This window comes from Oncorhynchus kisutch, linkage group LG13 (genome assembly GCF_002021735.2).
Source record: "Oncorhynchus kisutch isolate 150728-3 linkage group LG13, Okis_V2, whole genome shotgun sequence".
NCBI classification, from domain to species: domain Eukaryota; kingdom Metazoa; phylum Chordata; class Actinopteri; order Salmoniformes; family Salmonidae; genus Oncorhynchus; species Oncorhynchus kisutch.
In genome coordinates, this window is record NC_034186.2 from 54,523,905 (window position 1) to 54,543,450 (window position 19,546).

The window sequence follows — 19,546 nt, forward strand, 5'->3', positions numbered from 1 at the left end:
CTTGCCAATTCACGCCTTGAGTCAAAGGAAGCACCCAAGTTAATGTAGGATATCCTTTTCCCCTTCCGAGCAGCGTAATGCCCACGGTTTCTCACATTCATGCCAAATGCGCTGTAAAGCAAAAGCTCAACTTCGGGGGGAAAGTGGGAGGGCGAAATTAACAAAAGGGTCTGGCAACGTATTGCCCCAAACAATGAGTGGTGGGGGTCACAGGGAAGAATTTGTAGAAGAATTACCCAAGATCTAAAAGACAATGCAAGGTAACCCAGCCCCCTAAACCTCTTCATCTATGACCATCAGAGAGACTCCTTGGCTTTATAGCTCAATCCAAATAACCAATCAAAGCGTTTTAGTCCAAATTATTGGCCTACCTTCTGCCATGTTCAGTCCCGCTTGTCTTTAGCCTATATCAGTCCCTGTCCCCCCTGTGTTTTTGCCTGGACGTCTCGGGCCCCGCTCCGCGTTGGATCACGTCTTTATTCCTCCCCTGGTCAGTTTTCACACTTGGTCAATATAGAAAGGACCAGGGAGCATCTTCCTACCACCAACCAACCCCAACCCCCCCGGTCATGTCCACGTGATTCCCAATTAGCCTACATGATTAATTGCACGTTCCTGATCTTGGAGGGCCCCACATATGTTGAGTGACCAATCACAATTCAGAGAGACCACCGCACCACTGCTTATCAAGGCGCTAGCCCTGAGCCCCCCTTGTAGGATATCCTTTTCCCCTTCCGAGCAGCGTAATGCCCACGGTTTCCCACATTCATGCCAAATGCGCTGTAAAGCAAAAGCTCAACTTCGGGGGGGAAAGTGGGAGGGCGAAATAAACAAAAGGGTCTGGCAACTTATTGCCCCAAACAATGAGTGGTGGGGGTCACAGGGAAGAATTTGTAGAAGAATTACCCACGATCTAAAAGACAATGCAAGGTAACCCAGCCCCCTAAACCTCTTCATCTATTGCCATCAGAGAGACTCCTTGGCTTTACAGCGTCAAACCAAATAACCAATCAAATCGTTTTAGTCCAAATTATTGGCCTACCTTCTGCCATGTTCAGTCCCGCTTGTCTTTAGTCTATATCAGTCCCTGTCCCCCCCCTGTGTTTTTGCCTGGACTTCTCGGGCCCCGCTCCGCGTTGAATCACGTCTTTTTTCCCCTGGTCAGTTTTCACACTTGGTCAATATAGAAAAGACCAGGGAGCATCTTCTTCCTACCACCCAAAGAAAAACAACTCTCTCGGTCATGTACACGTGATTCGCAATTAGCCTACATGATTAATTGCACGTTCCTGATCTTGGAGGGCCCCATATATGTCGAGTGACCAATCACAATTCAGAAAGACCACCGCAGAGTTGCTTATTCAGAGAGACCACCGCACCACTGCTTATCACGGCGCTAGCCCTGAGCCCCCACCCCCTCCACCTCTCTCCTGAGTGTGAATTCGACCCCACACAGCCTAATAAAATACAACGCAAATGGTCAGAGAAAACTGCAACCCCACCATACAACATTACATCCGAACATGGCCCATATTTGGGAGTTGTTGAATTTATAATGTATAAATCAAATGTGTGCGTAATTTATGTTAAATAAATATCCCTTAAATAATAGAGGATATAATAGGCTATTCTAAACAACTCCATGTTTTAACTAGGCCTATTTCGCTTTCGAAATTGGGTGACGAAATTAGGTGTAACGTGATTGGGTTAATATTGAATACTCAATGTGTTCCATCGTAATCAGTCACTTTGCTGCTGTCGCAATGTTGCTGATGGATGCAAAAAGTTGGTTTGGAGAGGTAAGTCAACCAGTTGTGGTTCATTTGAGGTGACGCATCGGAGGGGGAGGGGAATGGGACTGGATGGCCACGAAGAGGTTTGGCTCCGTCATCATCAAATCACTGCATTTTGATGTAGCCAGTGTATTATTTTGACTCAATTCATAGTCAAATCTTCATCAGGAAGTTCGAAGAGTAGCCTAAAGAAATAAAACCGAAACGACGCAAACGAAACAATTGCCTTCAGCATACACCTCTTCTGGAATTGTGGCATGAAAAGACAGGCCTATCTGGTCTAACGAATTCCCAGGTCGATGATGATTGATCACAAATGTTAATCTCTTGTTGACTGTTTTCCTTGTAGAATGATTAATGAAGCAAAAATAAACCAAATAACTCCCCTTATTTAAGCTCTCATTGACCTCGCTCTGAGGTGGTGTAGGCCTAGTAGTTATATAATAATACTAATTATAATGCTTAAAATATAGTACAAATATAATAATACAACAGTAATTATTTGTATTATTACCTTTGTATTTATTATATATCTGCCCATTATTTAATTAATATACCAATGATATGAACGAAAATGACATAATACTTTATTATAATGAAGTTATGCTGTTAAAATAATCCCTGCAGTGTTAATTTGCTAACTTTTTTTTACAATCCTGTTAAAAACATAATAGTGTCAGGGAAATGTGTTTCAGGAAGAGATAAACCATTTTTAGATTCAACATTTGGCTGTGTTAGATATCCTTATCACCACGACCCCTTGCGGGTATTTGAAACAACGTCGTTGAAAAGATAACCAAGACAAGTGGTTTAAACGAAGGAGAGAGGTTGAGGTTCACAGAATTCAATAAACGTTTTAATGTATTCTTGATTGCTGGGCCTAAGAGAGTTTTCTTATGTAGGCCAATGGTTTTTGTATTCCCTTACCGAAAGACTGAAACGAGGAACCAAAACCAATGCATGGATGGTACAGACAACGCCATCAATCCTTATCTTCATTGGTTAATAGCCCATGAGCCATATATGGATGGTTCTGTTCATAACTTTAATTCTAGTTGGCAGTAGGTCCTGTGTCATCCATGTAAACGTAATTGTCTTGTTTATTGTACAATGTCCTGTTTCTTGTTCGAAATAATTGAATAGCTTGATTAGGTTGCATCATACAATTACGAATTGACTCATAAAATGAAGTCGAAGAGAACGATGGCAATTGCTTCCAGTGGGGTTAAGGGGACACCGTCAATTCTGCAAAGTTTTCATTCTAAAAACAAAACACACAAAAAAGTATTTTAAACTATAGGCTACAAAGTGCTTATGTTACATCTCTACGATTAACAAACTGTTGTATAAGGCTCCACACATCAGTAAGAGTTCATAATTAGCACAGTTGCACATAAGCTTCACACATTGAACTGGTTCACAACCTGTTGCTCAACTAAAGCTGTGTTTACACAGGCAGACCAATTCTGATCCTTTGCCTCATTTTTCCCCAAAACTCTGATCTGATTGGTCAAAATACTATTGGTTGAAAAAGGTCAGAATTGTGCTGCCTGCATTGTGCTGCCTGCATCACAAATAATTATGTATTATTTCAAACCATGGATAAGACATGCAGTCATTTGCCAATATGGTCAAAAATAATATGCCCCGCCCCCCAAAAAGGAATGACCATCATGCATAGGCATATAAGACAGTGTTTCATCAAATGTTTATGTTATCCCTTATTGATCCCTTATGGATATAAAAAAAAAATACACATGGCCAAAAGTATGTGGACACCAGCTCATCGAACATCTCATTCCAAAATCATGAGCATTAATATGGAGTTGGTCCCCCCTTTGCCGCTATAACAGCCTCCACTCTTCTGGGAAGGCTTTCAACTAGATGTTGGAACATTTCTGCGGGGACTGTTTTCCATTTAGCCACAAGAGTATTAGTGAGGTCGGGCACTGATGTTGGGCAATTAGGCCTGGCTCGCAGTCTGCGTTTCAATTCATCCCAAAGGTGTTCAATGGGGTTGAGGTCAGGGCTCTGTGCTGGCCAGTCAAGTTCTTCCACACTGATCTTGACAAACCATTTCTGTATGGACCTCGCTTTGTGCAAAGGGGCATTGTCATGCTGAAACAGGAAAGGGCCTTCCCCAAACTGTTGCCACAAGTTGAAAGCACAGAATCTTCTAGAATGTCATTGTAGGCTGTAGCGTTAAGATTTCCCTTCACTGGAACTAAGGTGCATAGCCCGAACCATGAAAAACAGCCCCAGACTATTATTCCCCCTCCACCAAACTTTACAGTTGGCACTATGCATTTGGGCAGGTAGCGTTCTCCTGGCATCTGCCAAACCCAGATTCGTCAATTGGAGTGCCAGATAGTGAAGTGTGATTCATCACTCCGGAGAACAGGTTTCCACTGCGCCAGAGTCCAATGATGGCAAACTTTACACCACTCCAGCCGACACTTGGCATTGCGCATGGTGATCTTAGGCTTGTGTGTGGCTGCTCGGCCATGGAAAACCATTTCATGAAGCTCCCGACGAACAGTTATTGTGCCGATGTTACTTACAGAGGCAGTTTGGAACTTGGTAGTGAGTGTTGCAACCGAGGACAGACAGTTCTTACGTGCTATGCATTCAGGGGTCCGTTCTGTGAGCTTGTATGGCCTACCACTTTGCGGCTGAGCCGTTGTTGCTCCTAGACGTTCCACTTCACAATGACAGCACTTACAGCTTGGCAGCTCTAACAGGGCAGACATTTGATGAACTGACTTGTTGGAAAGGTGGCATCCCATGATGGTGCCATGTTGAATGTCACTGAGCTCCTCAGTACTGGCAATGTTTGTCTATGGAGATTGCATGGCGGTGTGCTCGATTTTATACACCTGTCAACAACGGGTGTGGCTGAAATAACAGAATCCACTAATTGAAAGGGGTTTACGCATACTTTTGGCCATGTAGTGTATATACAGTACAAATATACATGTAGTGTATATATAAATAGGACACAAAGGTGTTCTGCCTATATCTGCATCAAGAGTATGAAGACATAGTTGCATTATTGTGTATTTTATATATCAACTGAAGTTGAAAAGGTACTATTCTGATTTGGGTCTCAACCATGCACTTCCCACCAAATACACATATACACATTTTTAGCACATTCACATAGATTGATGATCAAATCTGAACAAATAGGCTACAACGATATGCAGAACCATCAGGACCGAGTTTGGGAAAACCTGGTGTAGGCTACTGACAAAGCCAAACGTACACATACACAGGCCTACAAAGGCATAGTTAAAAAGAGGAAAAGATCCATTCACAATTCTCCCATTGGAATGCCCCAGTATAAAGGAGAGTCAAGATTTCATCCTTGAGTTGGTCTAGAGTTTTTAGAGTTGATCATAAGATGATGGATGTTCATGCACAGTGAGCCAAATATAATCTACCACTAGAGGCCACTGTAGTTCTTCCACAATACAGATAAGGTTTGCCATGTGGAATTGTTGAAATAATATGCTAATGACCACACAATACATGTTGGTAATACAGTAGACCGCCCCCTACAATTAAAACGAAAACAGTGTGTAGGTTTGACTTCCCAAAATGATCAGATGCACTGGGAAGGAATACCCTACTATGATGCTTGATGAGATTCATTCAGGGATGATCAAAACCTGAAGACTGAAATAATGTCATGCAGTTTGTATTATACAAAGTAATCTCAAAACCAAATAAAATACAATGTTATTGGTTGCATACACATATTTAGCAGATGTTATTGCGGGTGTAGCGAAATGCTTGTGTTCTAATCTCGGTTACCCAGAAGTAAAATTCTCCCACGAGAGATTACACTCTGAGAGAAAAAGGTGTTATATAAAACCTAAAAGTCTGCTTTGGCTGCTCCCCCCTTTAAAAAACCCTTTTTGAAACCCCCCACCTAAGAGTGCAGTTTATTATCAGTCTTGTAAAAATGTTCTACAGTTGGCTTTACGCAATAGAATACATTAGTCCTAGAACTGCTTTTTAACAATGTCCATACACAAATAGTTCAGGAAAGTCAAGTTGTGATGATGCTTTTGAAGTTTTGCAAACCAACGGACAAAAGCAAACAAACAAGAATCAGTCCCTATGAGTTATGCACAGCTCTTGCTTCCTACGCCTTCTCTTATGTGACTTTATTTGACACCTGACGTACTGACGCTGACCTCTGCGCTGCGGTTCATCCGTTGTAGGTAGACATACGGCTGCTGATGAGGATGTTGAAACAATGTGACAGACACCCTGGAGCTTTTTCCCTTTCACGAAGGTTAGAAATATGCCAATGAACTAATGAGTTCATACTGTATGTGTGTGTGTGTGTGTGTGTGTGTGTGTGTGTGAGAGTGAGTGAGTGAGTGAGAGCTTATTGAAACCCTAGAGTCGATGTCCGCGCCCCTGCAGAAATCTAATTAGCACAATAAAAAAATCCCTATAAAAATCTGTCATTTTAAGATAGAGATATCTTTTTTGCATTGGATGCTTCTCAATCCACCACATCCGCCAATGTCGCACTTCTGCATCTGTGGTGAAAGGTGACAGAGCTAGTGCTATGTTTGTCAGATCATGAGACACCCCCAAAATCACCTGTACAGCCTAAACAGTTTGGCCTAAAAACTATGCCCAAAAGCCATCACAAAACTAATCAGAAGGTTCCCGGTACCAGTTGAAAAAAATAATGGAAGTATTTATGGAGTCTGTTTAGTGGCAAAAAAATAATGGAAGTATTTATGGAGTCTGTTTAGTGGCAAAAAAATAAAGAGTTAAATACATGTAAAATTATAATCTACCGGTCAAAAGTTTTAGAACACCTACTCATTCAAAGGTTTTTCTTTATTTCTTTACACCTATTTTCTCCATTGTAGAATAATAGTGAAGACATCATAACTATGAAATAACACATATGGAATCATGTAGTAACCATTTTCTTTTAAAACAAATCAAAAAATATTTGAGATTTGAGATTCTTCAAATAGGCACCCAAGAAGGAGAATGATGGAGTACTGCATCAGATGACCTGGCCTCCACAATCCCCCAACCTCAACCCAATTGAGATGGTTTGAGATGAGTCGGACTGCAGAGTGAAGGAAAAGCAGCCAACAAGCGCTCAGCATATGTGGGAACTCCTTCAAGATTGTTGGAAAAGCATTCTAGGTGAAGCTGATTGAGAGAATGCCAAGGGTGTGCAAAGCTGTCATCAAGGCAAAGGGTGGCTATTGGAAGAATCTCAAATATGAAATATATTTAGATTTGTTTAAAACTTTTTTTGGTTACTACATGATCCCATATGTGTTATTTCATAGTGTTAATGTCTTCACTATTATTCCAAAATATAGAAAATAGAAAAAAATAAAGAAAAACCCTTGAATGACTAGGTGTTCTAAAACTTTTGACCGTAGTGTATATATATATATGTTTCCTGATCTTGCTTTTATCTTTTTCAGATATAGGACAACCACTTCAGAACAAACTTCTTTTAGATTAGTTTTTGGGGACAATCTGTAATCCCATGTAGTGAATCTGTTATTCAATGCGTTTATATGGTCTAATAGAAGTTAGGCCAAAAATAATTTTGCATCCAATATTTTTTAAATATATTTTTGTTATACTTCAAGGGGTCTTAACATTCAAAATCAAATTGCTAAATTGTCCTTGGTATGATCTTCTTAAAACAATTCCATATAGTTTAGTTGACCCCCATGGCTAAAACAGGGCTTAGATTGTTATGGGTTAAGTCAATACCACTTTCACAGATGACCACCTCATTGGAAAGGAAGAAGTTACGAGTTAAAGACTGGAGTCTATATTGTGCCATTGTGCATTTGACAGCATTTTCATCCTGTAGGCTACACTGCAACTTTCCAACCCTGGCTTTATTATGTAATTTACAGTCTATTATCATCATCAATAAGGCTCCAATATCCTACTTTGTATAGGTACATGCATAGCCTATAGTTGCCATCCACCAGTCCCCTTGCGCCAAACAAATCTCAGTATAACACCGGGCCGTTAAATGCTCCGCCTCCATGTAGCAAAACATGGACGGTAAAAAGTAGCCATCGCTGATGGCGAATACCATGGACAGCGACCACGGAGTGTGCACGTCCAGGATCTTGTTGCATTGAATTTAGAACGTTTTCGTTGCTGTCCCACGTGGGTTTACTTGCCAGCCTAATCTAAAGCATTGTGTAGGAGATATATCGAGCCAGCAGCGAAAAGCGAAATAGCGTAGCAGCGAAAAGCGAAATAGTGTAACAGGGTGACGGCAATTCAGCCATCAGGAGCCAACATCTGACTGTAGCCTATAGACGATAGAAAGATATCAGCGAGATTTGATCACTTGACATGGAGACTATTCTTAACTCGAAATGTGCACATTTTCTCCAAGAGCTCATATAATCAGATGGTGGTATAGCCTTCATCATTGCAATTGGGGAACACTAATCAAAATGTGTCATGCATCCTTATTTCACAATCTCCACTACAACAAGGTAAAGTGCGCTCCTTAAGACATCGATATTCTGTTAACTGATTGAATTGAGCAAGTTAACTCCGCATGTTAACCTGATAAAGGGCCAAATAATTTCACATCACTGAGATCTAAATGCAATGACAGATTCCACTGCGTCATGCAACGCGACCATTAGGCTTCATCCGCAATCATGTAGGCTAATAGTTAGGCTATTAATCATAAAGTTGTACATTTTCTGCGTTCCGACAGCGACTGCATTTATGAATACTCTATATGAAGGCCTGCATTGTATACTTTCCTAGAGTGTAGTAGGTGAACTTGTAAGATCGGCTAACTGTTATAGTATACTGCCTATATGCTATACGACGTTTGGAGAAAAGCACGTTATATTCACACCGCTGACTTCAGCCGAACACGAACCCCGGTTCACTCCAGCAGGAATCGCCTCTACGAGACAATCTATCCGCAATGGCCAGGCTGCGGAAGAAAACGTGTATAGCTCTGTTCTTATTTACACTCTTCGTTTTCGGAACCTTGATGGGTTTGAGAACTCTGAAGCCCAGCGATGGGTTCTCGGACCTGGCCCCGGGGTTGGGCCTCCTGCCGATGATTGGAGGAAGGATGGACCGGCGCTCGGTTTCCCAAGACGCCGTCTCCTCCCCGGGGCAGGTACGCGCCAAAGTAGTTTTATCAAACTCTGGACCTGAAGGAACCATATTTTACGACGTCCACATATTTTACAGCGTGTCGTACGGGAACCCGTCGATGGATGGGAAATACTTGCACTGGGACCATGTCCTCGTGCCACATTGGGACCCCAAAATTGCCGCCAGTTACCCTAAAGGGAGGCATATGCCTCCGGAGGACATCGGCTCCAGTTTCTACCCTGAGCTCGGTCCGTACAGCTCGAGAGATCCGGATCTATTGGAGTCACACATGGAGCAGATTGGAGCGGCTGCTGCAGGTAGAGTGCAAAGGTGCAGTGGTTATTCTATACTGAAACATACAAACAAGTTTTAACATTCGCATTAGTCTTGCTGCTGCAGTGCCTGTTCAGTTAACTTTAACGTTGCTACATTTTGTTCTACTTTGAGCACAGCTACAATAGGATCTACAGTTGAAGTCGGAAGTTTACAGACACCTTAGCCAAATACATTTAAACTCAGTTTTTCACAATTCCTGACATTTAATCCTAGTAAAAATTCCCTGTTTTAGGTAATTTAGGATCACCACTTTTAAGAATGTGAAATGTCAGAATAATAGTAGAGAGAATGATCAATTTCAGCTTTTATTTCTTTCATCACATTCCAAGTGGGTCAGAAGTTTACATACACTCAGATAGTATTTGGTAGCATTGCCTTTAAATGGTTTAACTTGGGTCAAACATTTCGAGTAGCCTTCCACAAGCTTCCCACAGTAAGTTGGGTGAATTTTGGCCCATTCCTCCTGACAGAACTGAGTCAGGTTTGTAGGCCTCCTTGCTCGCACACGCTTTTTCAGTTTTGCCCACTAATTTTCTATGGGATTGAGGTCAGGGCTTTGTGATGGCCACTCCAATACCTTGACTTTGTTGTCCTTAAGTCATTTTGCCACAACTTTGGAAGTGTGTTTGGGGTCATTGTCCATTTGGAAGACCCATTTGCGACCAAGCTATAACTTTGAGATGTTGCTTTATATATCCACATAATTTTCCTTCCTCATGAAGCCATCTATTTTGTGAAGTGCACCAGTCCCTCCTGCAGCAAAGCACCCCCACAACATGATGCTGCCATCCCCGTGCTTCACGGTTGGGATGGGGTTCTTCGGCTTGCAAGCCTCCCCCTTTTTCCTCCAAACATAATGATGGTCATTATGGCCAAACAGTTCTATTTTTGTTTCATCTGACCAGAGGACATTTCTCCAACAAATACAATCTTTGTACCCATGTGCAGTTGCAAACCGTAGTCTGGCTTTTTTAATGGCGGTTTTGGAGCAGTGGCTTCTTCCTTGCTGAGCGGTCTTTCAGGTTATGTCGATATAGGACTTGTTTTACTGTGGATATAGATACGTTTGTACCTGTTTCCTCCATCATCTTCACAAGGTCCTTTGCTGTTGTTGTGGGATTTTCACACATAAGTACTTCATCTCTAGGAGACAGAACGTGTCTCCTTCCTGAGCGGAATGATGGCTGCGTGGTCCCATTGTGTTTATACTTGCATACTATTGTTTGTACAGATGAACGTGGTACCTTCAGGCATTTGGAAATTGCCCCCAAGGATAAAAAGACTTGTGGAGGTCTACAATTTATTTTCTGGGGTCTTTGCTGATTTCTTTTGATTTTCCCATGATGTCGACAAAGAGTCACTGAGTTTGAAGGTAGGCCTTGAAATACATCCACAGGTACACCTCCAATTGACTCAAATGATGTCAATTAGCCTATAAGAAGCTTCTAAAGCCATGACATCATTTTCTGGAACATTCCAAGCTGTTTCAAGGCACAGTCAACTTAGTGTATGTAAACTTCTGACCCACTGTAATTGTGATGCAGTGAATTATAAGTGACATAATCTGTCTGTAAACAATTGTTGGAAAAATTACTTGTGTCATGCATAAAATAGATGTCCTAACCGACTTACCAAAACTATAGTTTGTTTACAAGAAATTTGTGGAATGGTTCAAAAACAAGTTTTAATGACTCCAACCTAAGTGTATGTAAACTTCCGACTTCAACTGTATATGTGCCAACATCACTCAAGAGTTCCACTGACTTGAATGACTCACTTTGATGCATATAGTTCATATATCCTGCCAGATGTATACTGTTATGGCTCATTTGGAATACATTGCTTGCATTGCACATTGCTCGTGCTGTCTGTCTTCCTTATTCCAACAGACAACCATTCTCCTGTATCTTTAGACAGCATAAGTGATGCCTCATATCTGAGTGATGAAATTTGCCTTCCTACATGCAGTGACTCTATAGACATTCTGTTTTAATCGTAATAGTGAGTATCCTTCAGTGAAGTGACAGCTCATAAATGTCTATGTTGCAGCCAGATAAATTCTTGTCCACACTCTGATAGAGGGGAATATCAAAAACTGTTCTGTCAAGCAGCCAGCACAGCAGGCCACTGGCACACACACACACAGTATGCATGCAGATAATTGATCAAGCCATGTCCACAAGCTGTATGGAATATTTGATTACAATATCTAAAAAGCCATGGTCGCGTGTATTAAAAAGTTATGGCCGCACAACAATTTTTTTTCACTTATCCTGCGCTTTGCCGGTTTATTTCAGCACTCATGTAGTGGACAGCTCCGCACGCTCACCTAAGCCCACCAGCAGCCTTTTCTCACAGTCATTTCGGAACTGTGTTTATCTTGACATCCACTTCCAAGCAACCTTGAACGTGAACAATTGAACACTTGAATAATATGTGTTTACTGCTTTTCTGTATTTCACTGAAATCGAACATACAAACAGTTGAAAGTCAGAAGTAGGCCACGCGAGTAGGATGTCCCCTTTTTACTTTAGAAAGTTATTGAAAATCCTTGGTCAGTAGAAGGAGCCCTTAAGTATTATCAGTAAGTGGCCATGACTGTCCACTGCAAAGGTCAGCACTGAAAACCATAATCGGAAGTGGCATGTACATTGTCTGAAATAAGTAGCCTATGTTTTAAATGAAAAAATGTAAGCTACTTTTATTGACCAAAATGGGAGTGATGATGCCTTGGAGTTGGGTGTGAAAACAAGTTTTCATAAACGACTGATGGGACAGCCAATCGAGCCATGCTAATGTTGTCTGCCTTCGGCTGAACTGGTCATTGTACACCATCCGGGAAATGATTTTCCTTTCCCCTTTCTTTCCATTCCCTTCCCCCTAAACCGAACACTGTGACAGATGGAACACAGAAAGGGCAACTGAATGTGCTTAGTTAAAAAGAGTCCATTTAATTAAAGCCACTGGCACAAAGACCCAGCAAAAATTCCAAATAGCATCCTGCTGGCAGCGGTGACTGATACCACAACGTGAGGAGCCCATAGTAAAATGAATCGTGCGGACATAACTTTTTAATACATTACTTTTTAGATATTGTAATCAAATATTCCACACAGCTAGTGACCAAAGTGGACATGACTTGATCAATTAGCTGCATGCATACGGCAGCAATCACATCAATAAGTCCTTCAAGCCAATCCAGAACCCTTAGGGGATGTAGGTAACGATCACATATATCAATGTCAACATCACACTGATCAATACGACTTAAAATGGTGTAACAGGGACATCATGAGGTTCAGGATTGGGTATCAGAGATGTGTGGTCATTGAAATAGAATGACTAGAATGGACATTGAAGTCAATGTTCTGTGATAGGTGGACCAGCAGCCATATTGAGTGTATTGTAAAATTGCCATGCTATGAGGGGCTTTTCCCTTTCTCGTCATTTTATTTCCCCATTCTAATAATTATATTTTTGTTTGGGGTATAGCCAACCTGAAATGTCCTGTGTGGAGACTGAGAGAGACTTGTCCTGTGTGATCTAGGGGTGCTGGTGCTGTCCTGGTATCCTCCGGGCCTGGCCGATGACAACGGGGAGCCCACAGAGGACCTGGTGCCGGCCGTCCTAGACGCTGCTCACAGACACAACCTCAAGGTAAAGGAACAGACCGACAGAGAGACAGACAGACACTTTGCTTTGGAATCAGTGTTTGGGATTCATGAGTTCTGGATAAGAATGTGTGCTTTGGTAAGGAATCTTCCAAAGAACACATTTACACAACCAAATGGTAAACAGATCTTAATACTGTACAATAGTATTGTAATACACAATAGTATACCATTACTTCAAAAGAGTTGATAGCCAAGTGTGACATGACTTTGAGTAGACAGCGGGGAGGGAGGATGAGGACATCTCTAACTAAGAGCAGAGGGGACATAATAAAGCTGCCGGCGGGAACTGTTGTTTATGGGACTGGATGAGCAGGGAAACACATCAGGGAACTACATGACCTATTGCCAATTAGGTTGGAAAATGCCATCCCAGAGATAACGACTGCATCAACGTCGAGTCATCGAGTCCCCTCTGCCTGCTGTCACGGACGGCATTGAAGCTCATGAAACTTTTAGAGGGCCCCTTCTTCGTAATTCAATACGTGTAACATCAGATGGTAGATGCACATCAGATGCAGCAGAGACGTAGTAGCTATTCAAGATGTTTAAAGGAAAAAAGATACTCCAAGTGAGCTGTACTGGCTTGATCCGGCAGACTCTTTGATGACATAACCGATATATAAAAACAGCCACACAGCCGTTTGAGTGGTGTGTATCCATTCACCCTGAGCGGTTGGAAGTCTGTGAGAATGTGTCTAAGACCCTTTAAGGCAGTTTAAGTGGTGCATGCTGCATTTCGGTGTATAGCACTTTGGGTGGTATATCCAGGGGTGAATTTTTCAAACACCTGAAACAGCATTTTCCAGCAATCTAGAGCAATAATCATTATGCCTAATTCTATGTAAAAACAATGTATATTTTTCTGCCTGCGTTATCTAAGCATACCTCTTTTTGTGTGTGCCCCTCTGCAAAATACCGCTGACAGATATTTTTTTTAAATAAATAGTTATGATAAAGCGTGGGCTTAAAAATTAAGTTGAGTAATTCGTTTAACATCTGAAAAATAAAAAACAGGACAAGTCTGAGGGGGCATGTGCTCTTGTGGCCCATATGGGCAGGACACCTCTAGTTGTGTATCTGTGTGTCAGTAGACAGCTGTGCGGCAGGATGACTTGCATTTGTGTGTTTGTTTGTTTTAATACTGGTATGCCAGCAGCATACCACCCTGCATACCACTGCTGGCTTGCTTCTGAAGTTAAGCAGGGTTGGTCCTGGTCAGTTCCTGGATAGGAGACCAGATGCTGCTGGAAGTGGTGTTGGAGGGCCAGTAGGAGACACTTTCTCCTCTGGTCTAAAAAAATATCCCAATGCCCAGGACACTGCCCTGTGTAGGGTGCCGTCTTTCGGTTGGGACGTTAAACGGGTGTCCTGACTCTCTGAAGTCATTAAAGATCCCATGGCACATATTGCAAGAGTAGGGGTGTTAACCCTGTTGTCCTGGCTTAATTCCCAATCTGGCCCTCAAACCATCACCTAATAATCCCCAGTTTACAATTGGCTCATTCATCCCCCTGTAACTATTCCCCAGGTCGTTGCTGCAAATGAGAACATGTTCTCAGTCAACTTACCTGGTAAAATAACAGATAGATCAAATAAATAAAGGTCCAATGTTTTTATCTCATTAAAATCACATTACTGTGATTGTTTTCAATTAAAATAGTCAAAAATAAACTAAAATAGTTTCTTAGCAAAGAGCAATTTCTCAAGTAAGACTGTCGTGAGACAGGTTAACTTGGACTGTCTAGGAGTGGTCTGAGTAGGTAGGTGGAAAACCATAAACTACCTGTTATTGGCAGAGGTTTGGAACTCTTTCCTATTGGTCTGCTATTAAACTAGGCAAGCCAGTTAAGAACAAATTCATATTTAAAATGACAGCCTACCCCAGCCAGACCATGCACCGCCCTATGGGACTCCCAATCACAGCTGGTTGTAATACAGCTTGGAATCGAACCAGGGCCTGCAGTGATGCACGCTTCTAGCACTGAGATGCAGTGCCTTAGATCGCTGCACCACTCGGGAGCCTGGTGATGTCACCAGGCAGGCTAAAACTCCATCCTTCCGCAACAGGCTGACATTTCAGGCGGTCTTTTCAAACAGGTCTTATACTAAAATGTCATTATTATGATTTTCACAATTTCACAATATTATTCCAACCAGAAAGTATTGAAATATATATAAAACACAGGAAATCACGTTTTTGACTGCACTGGGCCTTTAAAGACTGATTTTAGGGGCATTGCGAGCCTCGTGCCTGTGTGAATGAATGTGGACCGAGTGCAGTGTGACAAGAGAGACAGGCTTAAGCTAGAGCCCTTTTCTCCAGCTGTGTTGCATCAATAATACACACACTGTGTTTGCTCAACACACGGTCACATTTAAAGACAATTGAGAGCGGATTCGTTTTTGTGTTTGCATGAGAATCTCTGCTACATAGAAAATCATGCAAATAATGCAGGCCGATTTTCTAAATTAATATTTATAAGAGCACAAGTATAGAAAAGAAATGTCTGTTGTACATGTAATGTTGTGAACGTTCCATAATCCAGTCTGTGTATTTGTACAGAAAGAGTCCAGTTCCATGTTTTACACGGGACCGATAGATGTGCTCGGAAGCCTCGTGAATAACCCTGTAATGCCGGCGTACTCTAAGTAAAGTTAAACTAAACTATATCAAACTCCCCGACCTCAGTCCTTATAAGCATAAGTAATCGAACAAAAAGCGGGACGTTACAGTACAGAGGTTCTAGCTAATTCTGGAGGATTCAGAATTGCCTATATTTTTTCCACCAAAAAAGTGCAGTTTTACTGATAAGAGAGAGCAGTAAAAAAAGCCAAAGTTGGGAAAGATAACTTTAACAAACAACAACTAAGTTGTTGCCACTTTTTTGTAAAAAGCTAAGGGATGGGGCCTATATACACTATAAACACTGTATGTGGACACCCCTTCAAATGACTGGATTTGACGATTTCAGCCACACCCTTGGCTGACAGGTGGATAACATCGAACACACAGCCATGCAATCTCAATAGACAAACATTGACAGTAGAATGGCCCGTACTGAAGAGCTCAGTGACTTTCAATGTGGCACCATCATAGGATGCCACCTTTCCAATAAGTCAGTTCGTCAAATGTCTGCCCTCCTAGAGCTGCCCCAGTCAACTGTAAGTGCTGTTATTGTGAAGTGGAAACGTGTAGGAGCAACAACGGCTTAGCTGTGAAGTGGTAGGCAACACAAGCTCACAGAATGGGACCACCGAGTACTGAAGCATGTAAAAATCATCTGTCCTCGGTTGCAACACTCACTACCGAGTTCCAAACTGCTCCAGAAAGCAACATCAGCACAAGAACTGTTAGTCTGGAGCTTCATGTAATGGATACCAGGAGAATGCTACCTGCCCAAATGCATAGTGCCAACTGTAAAGTTTGGTAAAGTTTGGTAGGAGGAATAATGGTCTGGGGCTGTTTTTCATGGTTCGGGCTAGGCGCCTTAGTTCCAGTGAAGGGAAATCTTAACGCAACAGCATACAATGACATTCTAGACAATTCCGTGCTTCCAACTTTGTGGCAAAAGTTTGGGGAAGGTCCTTTCCTGTTTCAGCATGACAATGCCCCTGTGCACAAAGCGAGGTCCATACAGAAATGGTTTGTCAAGATCGGTGAGGAAGAACTTGACTGGTCTGCACAGAGCCCTGACCTCAACCCCAACGAACACCTTAGGGATGAATTGGAACACCGACCGCAAGCCAGGCCTAATCGCCCAACATCAGTGCCCGACCTCACTAATGCTCTTGTGGCTGAATGGAAGCAAGTCCCCGCAGCAATGTTCCAACATCTAGTGGAAAGCCTTCCCAGAAGATTGGAGGCTGTTATAGCAGTAAAAGGGGGACCAACTGCATATTAATGCCCATGATTTTGGAATGAGATGTTTGAAGAGCAGGTGTCCACATACCTTTGGTCATGTAGTGTATAATTATTTTAAAAGTCCAAAAATGGATCTCCCTCCACCACTGCACAGTTAAAACTGTCCAGATCTGGAATGACAACAGTATCACTTGTCTCCAGGGGTGTTTTGACTGTACAATGTGGGAGGTATTTGAGGACAGCAGCTCTGATCTGGATGAACTCACAGATGTTATTTCAGACGATGTAAACTTCTGTGTTGGGTCAGTTGTGCCTACTAAGACCTGTAAAATCTTCCCTAACAACAAGCTTCGGGTATCAAAACATCTAAAATCACTACTTGATAGGAAGAAGGCAGTTTATGCTGGGGGTGATAGACAGGCTTTAAGAGATGTACAACGTGAGATCAAAAGACCGATACTGGTGGACAAGGAGGCATACAAGCAACGGGTGGAGAGGACCCTCTCCTCAGGAAACGCAAGGGTGGCCTGGCAAGGGATTAAATCCATGGCTAGCGCCCCCCACATAGGCAGGGGGAAAACCAGTGCTGACCTTGGGGGATATGAGGGCCAGAACATGGCTAATGAACTGAATGTTTTATTCTCAAGATTTGAATCAGACAACTTCGTGTCGGAGGTAAAACAAATGGAAGCATCATTACAAATGTTTGAGAGAGTTGTTGTTCAACAGTCTGATGTTCTGAAGTTGTTCAGGGGATATAACACATACAAAAGCCCAGACCCAGACAAAATAAGTGGACATGTGTTAAAGCACTGTGCTGAACAACTGGCTGGTGTTTTTACATACATTTTCCAATCCTCACTTGACCAGCAACACGTGCCAGCCAGTATTGTGGAAAAACTCAATAATTATACAAATTCCTAAAAAAGCATCTAATCCCACTGTGCTGAATGACTACCGACCCTGTCACCTTGACATCCTTAGTAATGACATGCCTTGAGAAAATTGTGAAAAGTCATATTCTCAGTGTCACCCAGAAGCTCCTCGACCCGTTTCAGTTTGCCTATCAGCCTAGCAGAGGAGTTGATGATGCCATTCTTACCCTCCTTAACATGGTCTACAGACATCTAGAGGGGGTATAAACATGGTCTATAGACATCTAGAGGGGGTATTAACATGGTCTATAAACATCTAGAGGGGGTATTAACATGGTCTATAGACATCTAGAGGGGTTATTAACATGGTCTACAAGCATATAGAGCCAAATCCCATTTCAGGGTTCTGTTTGTTGACTTTTCTTCTGCCTTCAACACAATCCAGCCTTACATTCTGGCACAGAGACTCATTCAGGACTTCTCCTTAGATGGGGGGCTGGTTTTGTGGCTGTTGGACATCCTGAGCCAACGCTCACAGCGAGTCAAAATAGGTCCCCACGTGTCGGATATACGCAATACCAACACAGGCTCTCCTCAGGGATGTGTTTTGTCCCCACTTCTGTACATCTTGTACACTAATAGTTGTACTAGTCCCCCTCCTGACAGACACCTCGTTAAGTTCGCTGATGACACTGCCTTGATCAGCCTGTTGCATGATGACGAGGAACATCATGGCCAGGTCCTAGATGACTTTGTAGAGTGGTGTGAGGAATCACACTTGGTCCTCAATACCAACAAGACCAAAGAGATGTGCATAGACTTCAGGAAGCGTACAACACCTACCTCTGCAACATCTATCAGAGGTCAGAATATAGAGATTGTAGAGGAATATAAATATCTGGGTGTCCTTTCGGACAATAAGCTTCAGTGGAGTAAATGTACAGACCTGATCTCCAAAAAGAGCCAACAGAGACTGTACTTTCTCAAAAAGTTGGGTTCTTTTAATATAGACTGTACTATACTGACTCTGTTTTACAAATAATTTATTGAGAGTATTTTAACTTTTTGTATTGTTTGTTGGTTTGGCAACGCCACTGTCAGCCAGAGAAACATGCTGAGAAGGATTATTACCACATCAAGCAAGGTACTTGGAGTCAAACAGACAGGCCTGGATGAGATCTTTAAGGCCAGGGCCCTCCGTAAGGCTTACAAAATCATTTTAGACCCAAGTCACCCCCTGTACCTGGACTTTGAATTACTCCCCTCTGGGCGCAGGTATAGGGCACCCCTCAGCAGGAAAAACAGAACGAGACAATCATTTGTGCCAGGTGTGATATCCCTCCTAAATAGCTCGGGGAATGTTCCCATTGACTCCGTAAGGCCGGCAGGCTAGTCTTTTCTTCTTTTTTAATTTAATGTTTTATTTCTTATTTCTTACTATTATTATTTTCATTGGGAGGTAACTGTTATGAAAGTTGTATTGTCAATCTTGTTTTGTATTTAAACGCCACTTTAAATGTGAACATGACACTGCAACAGAATTTCCTCATGGGGACAATAAAGTCAGTAAGTAAGTAAGTAAGGACATCTATTGTTGGAGTGCCTTTAGTGAAAAATCTTCACAAACTGCTGACCGTAGAAAAATGTCTTGGGTCTCTAATAATTTTGAGCTGCGACGCACGCAAACATTTATTTTTCTAATGCAAAAGAGGCCTTCTTGCATTACAATCTTCCTGGAATGTTCTGCAAAGACAAGGCAAATTAAAATGCCTCCTCTTTCACACCAATATGTAAGATGGGGGATGAGCAGTAGAATGCATAATCGTTCTTGGTTGAGTCCTAACATAAGATCCA

The 19,546-nt window shown here is 42.1% G+C and overlaps 1 protein-coding gene across 1 annotated transcript in view; it reads left to right on the top strand.

Moving 5' to 3' along the window:
• The first annotated feature begins 7,796 nt into the window (after positions 1 to 7,796).
• Positions 7,797 to 19,546, top strand: part of LOC109902163 (glycoprotein endo-alpha-1,2-mannosidase-like protein) — a 30,677-nt gene continuing 18,927 nt past the window's right edge. Inside the window, exons 1-2 of the mRNA XM_020498286.2 lie at positions 7,797 to 9,262; positions 12,829 to 12,938. Coding sequence (XP_020353875.1) covers positions 8,767 to 9,262; positions 12,829 to 12,938 — 606 coding nt within the window. The 5' untranslated portion in view covers positions 7,797 to 8,766. The remainder of the gene's footprint in view (positions 9,263 to 12,828; positions 12,939 to 19,546) is intronic.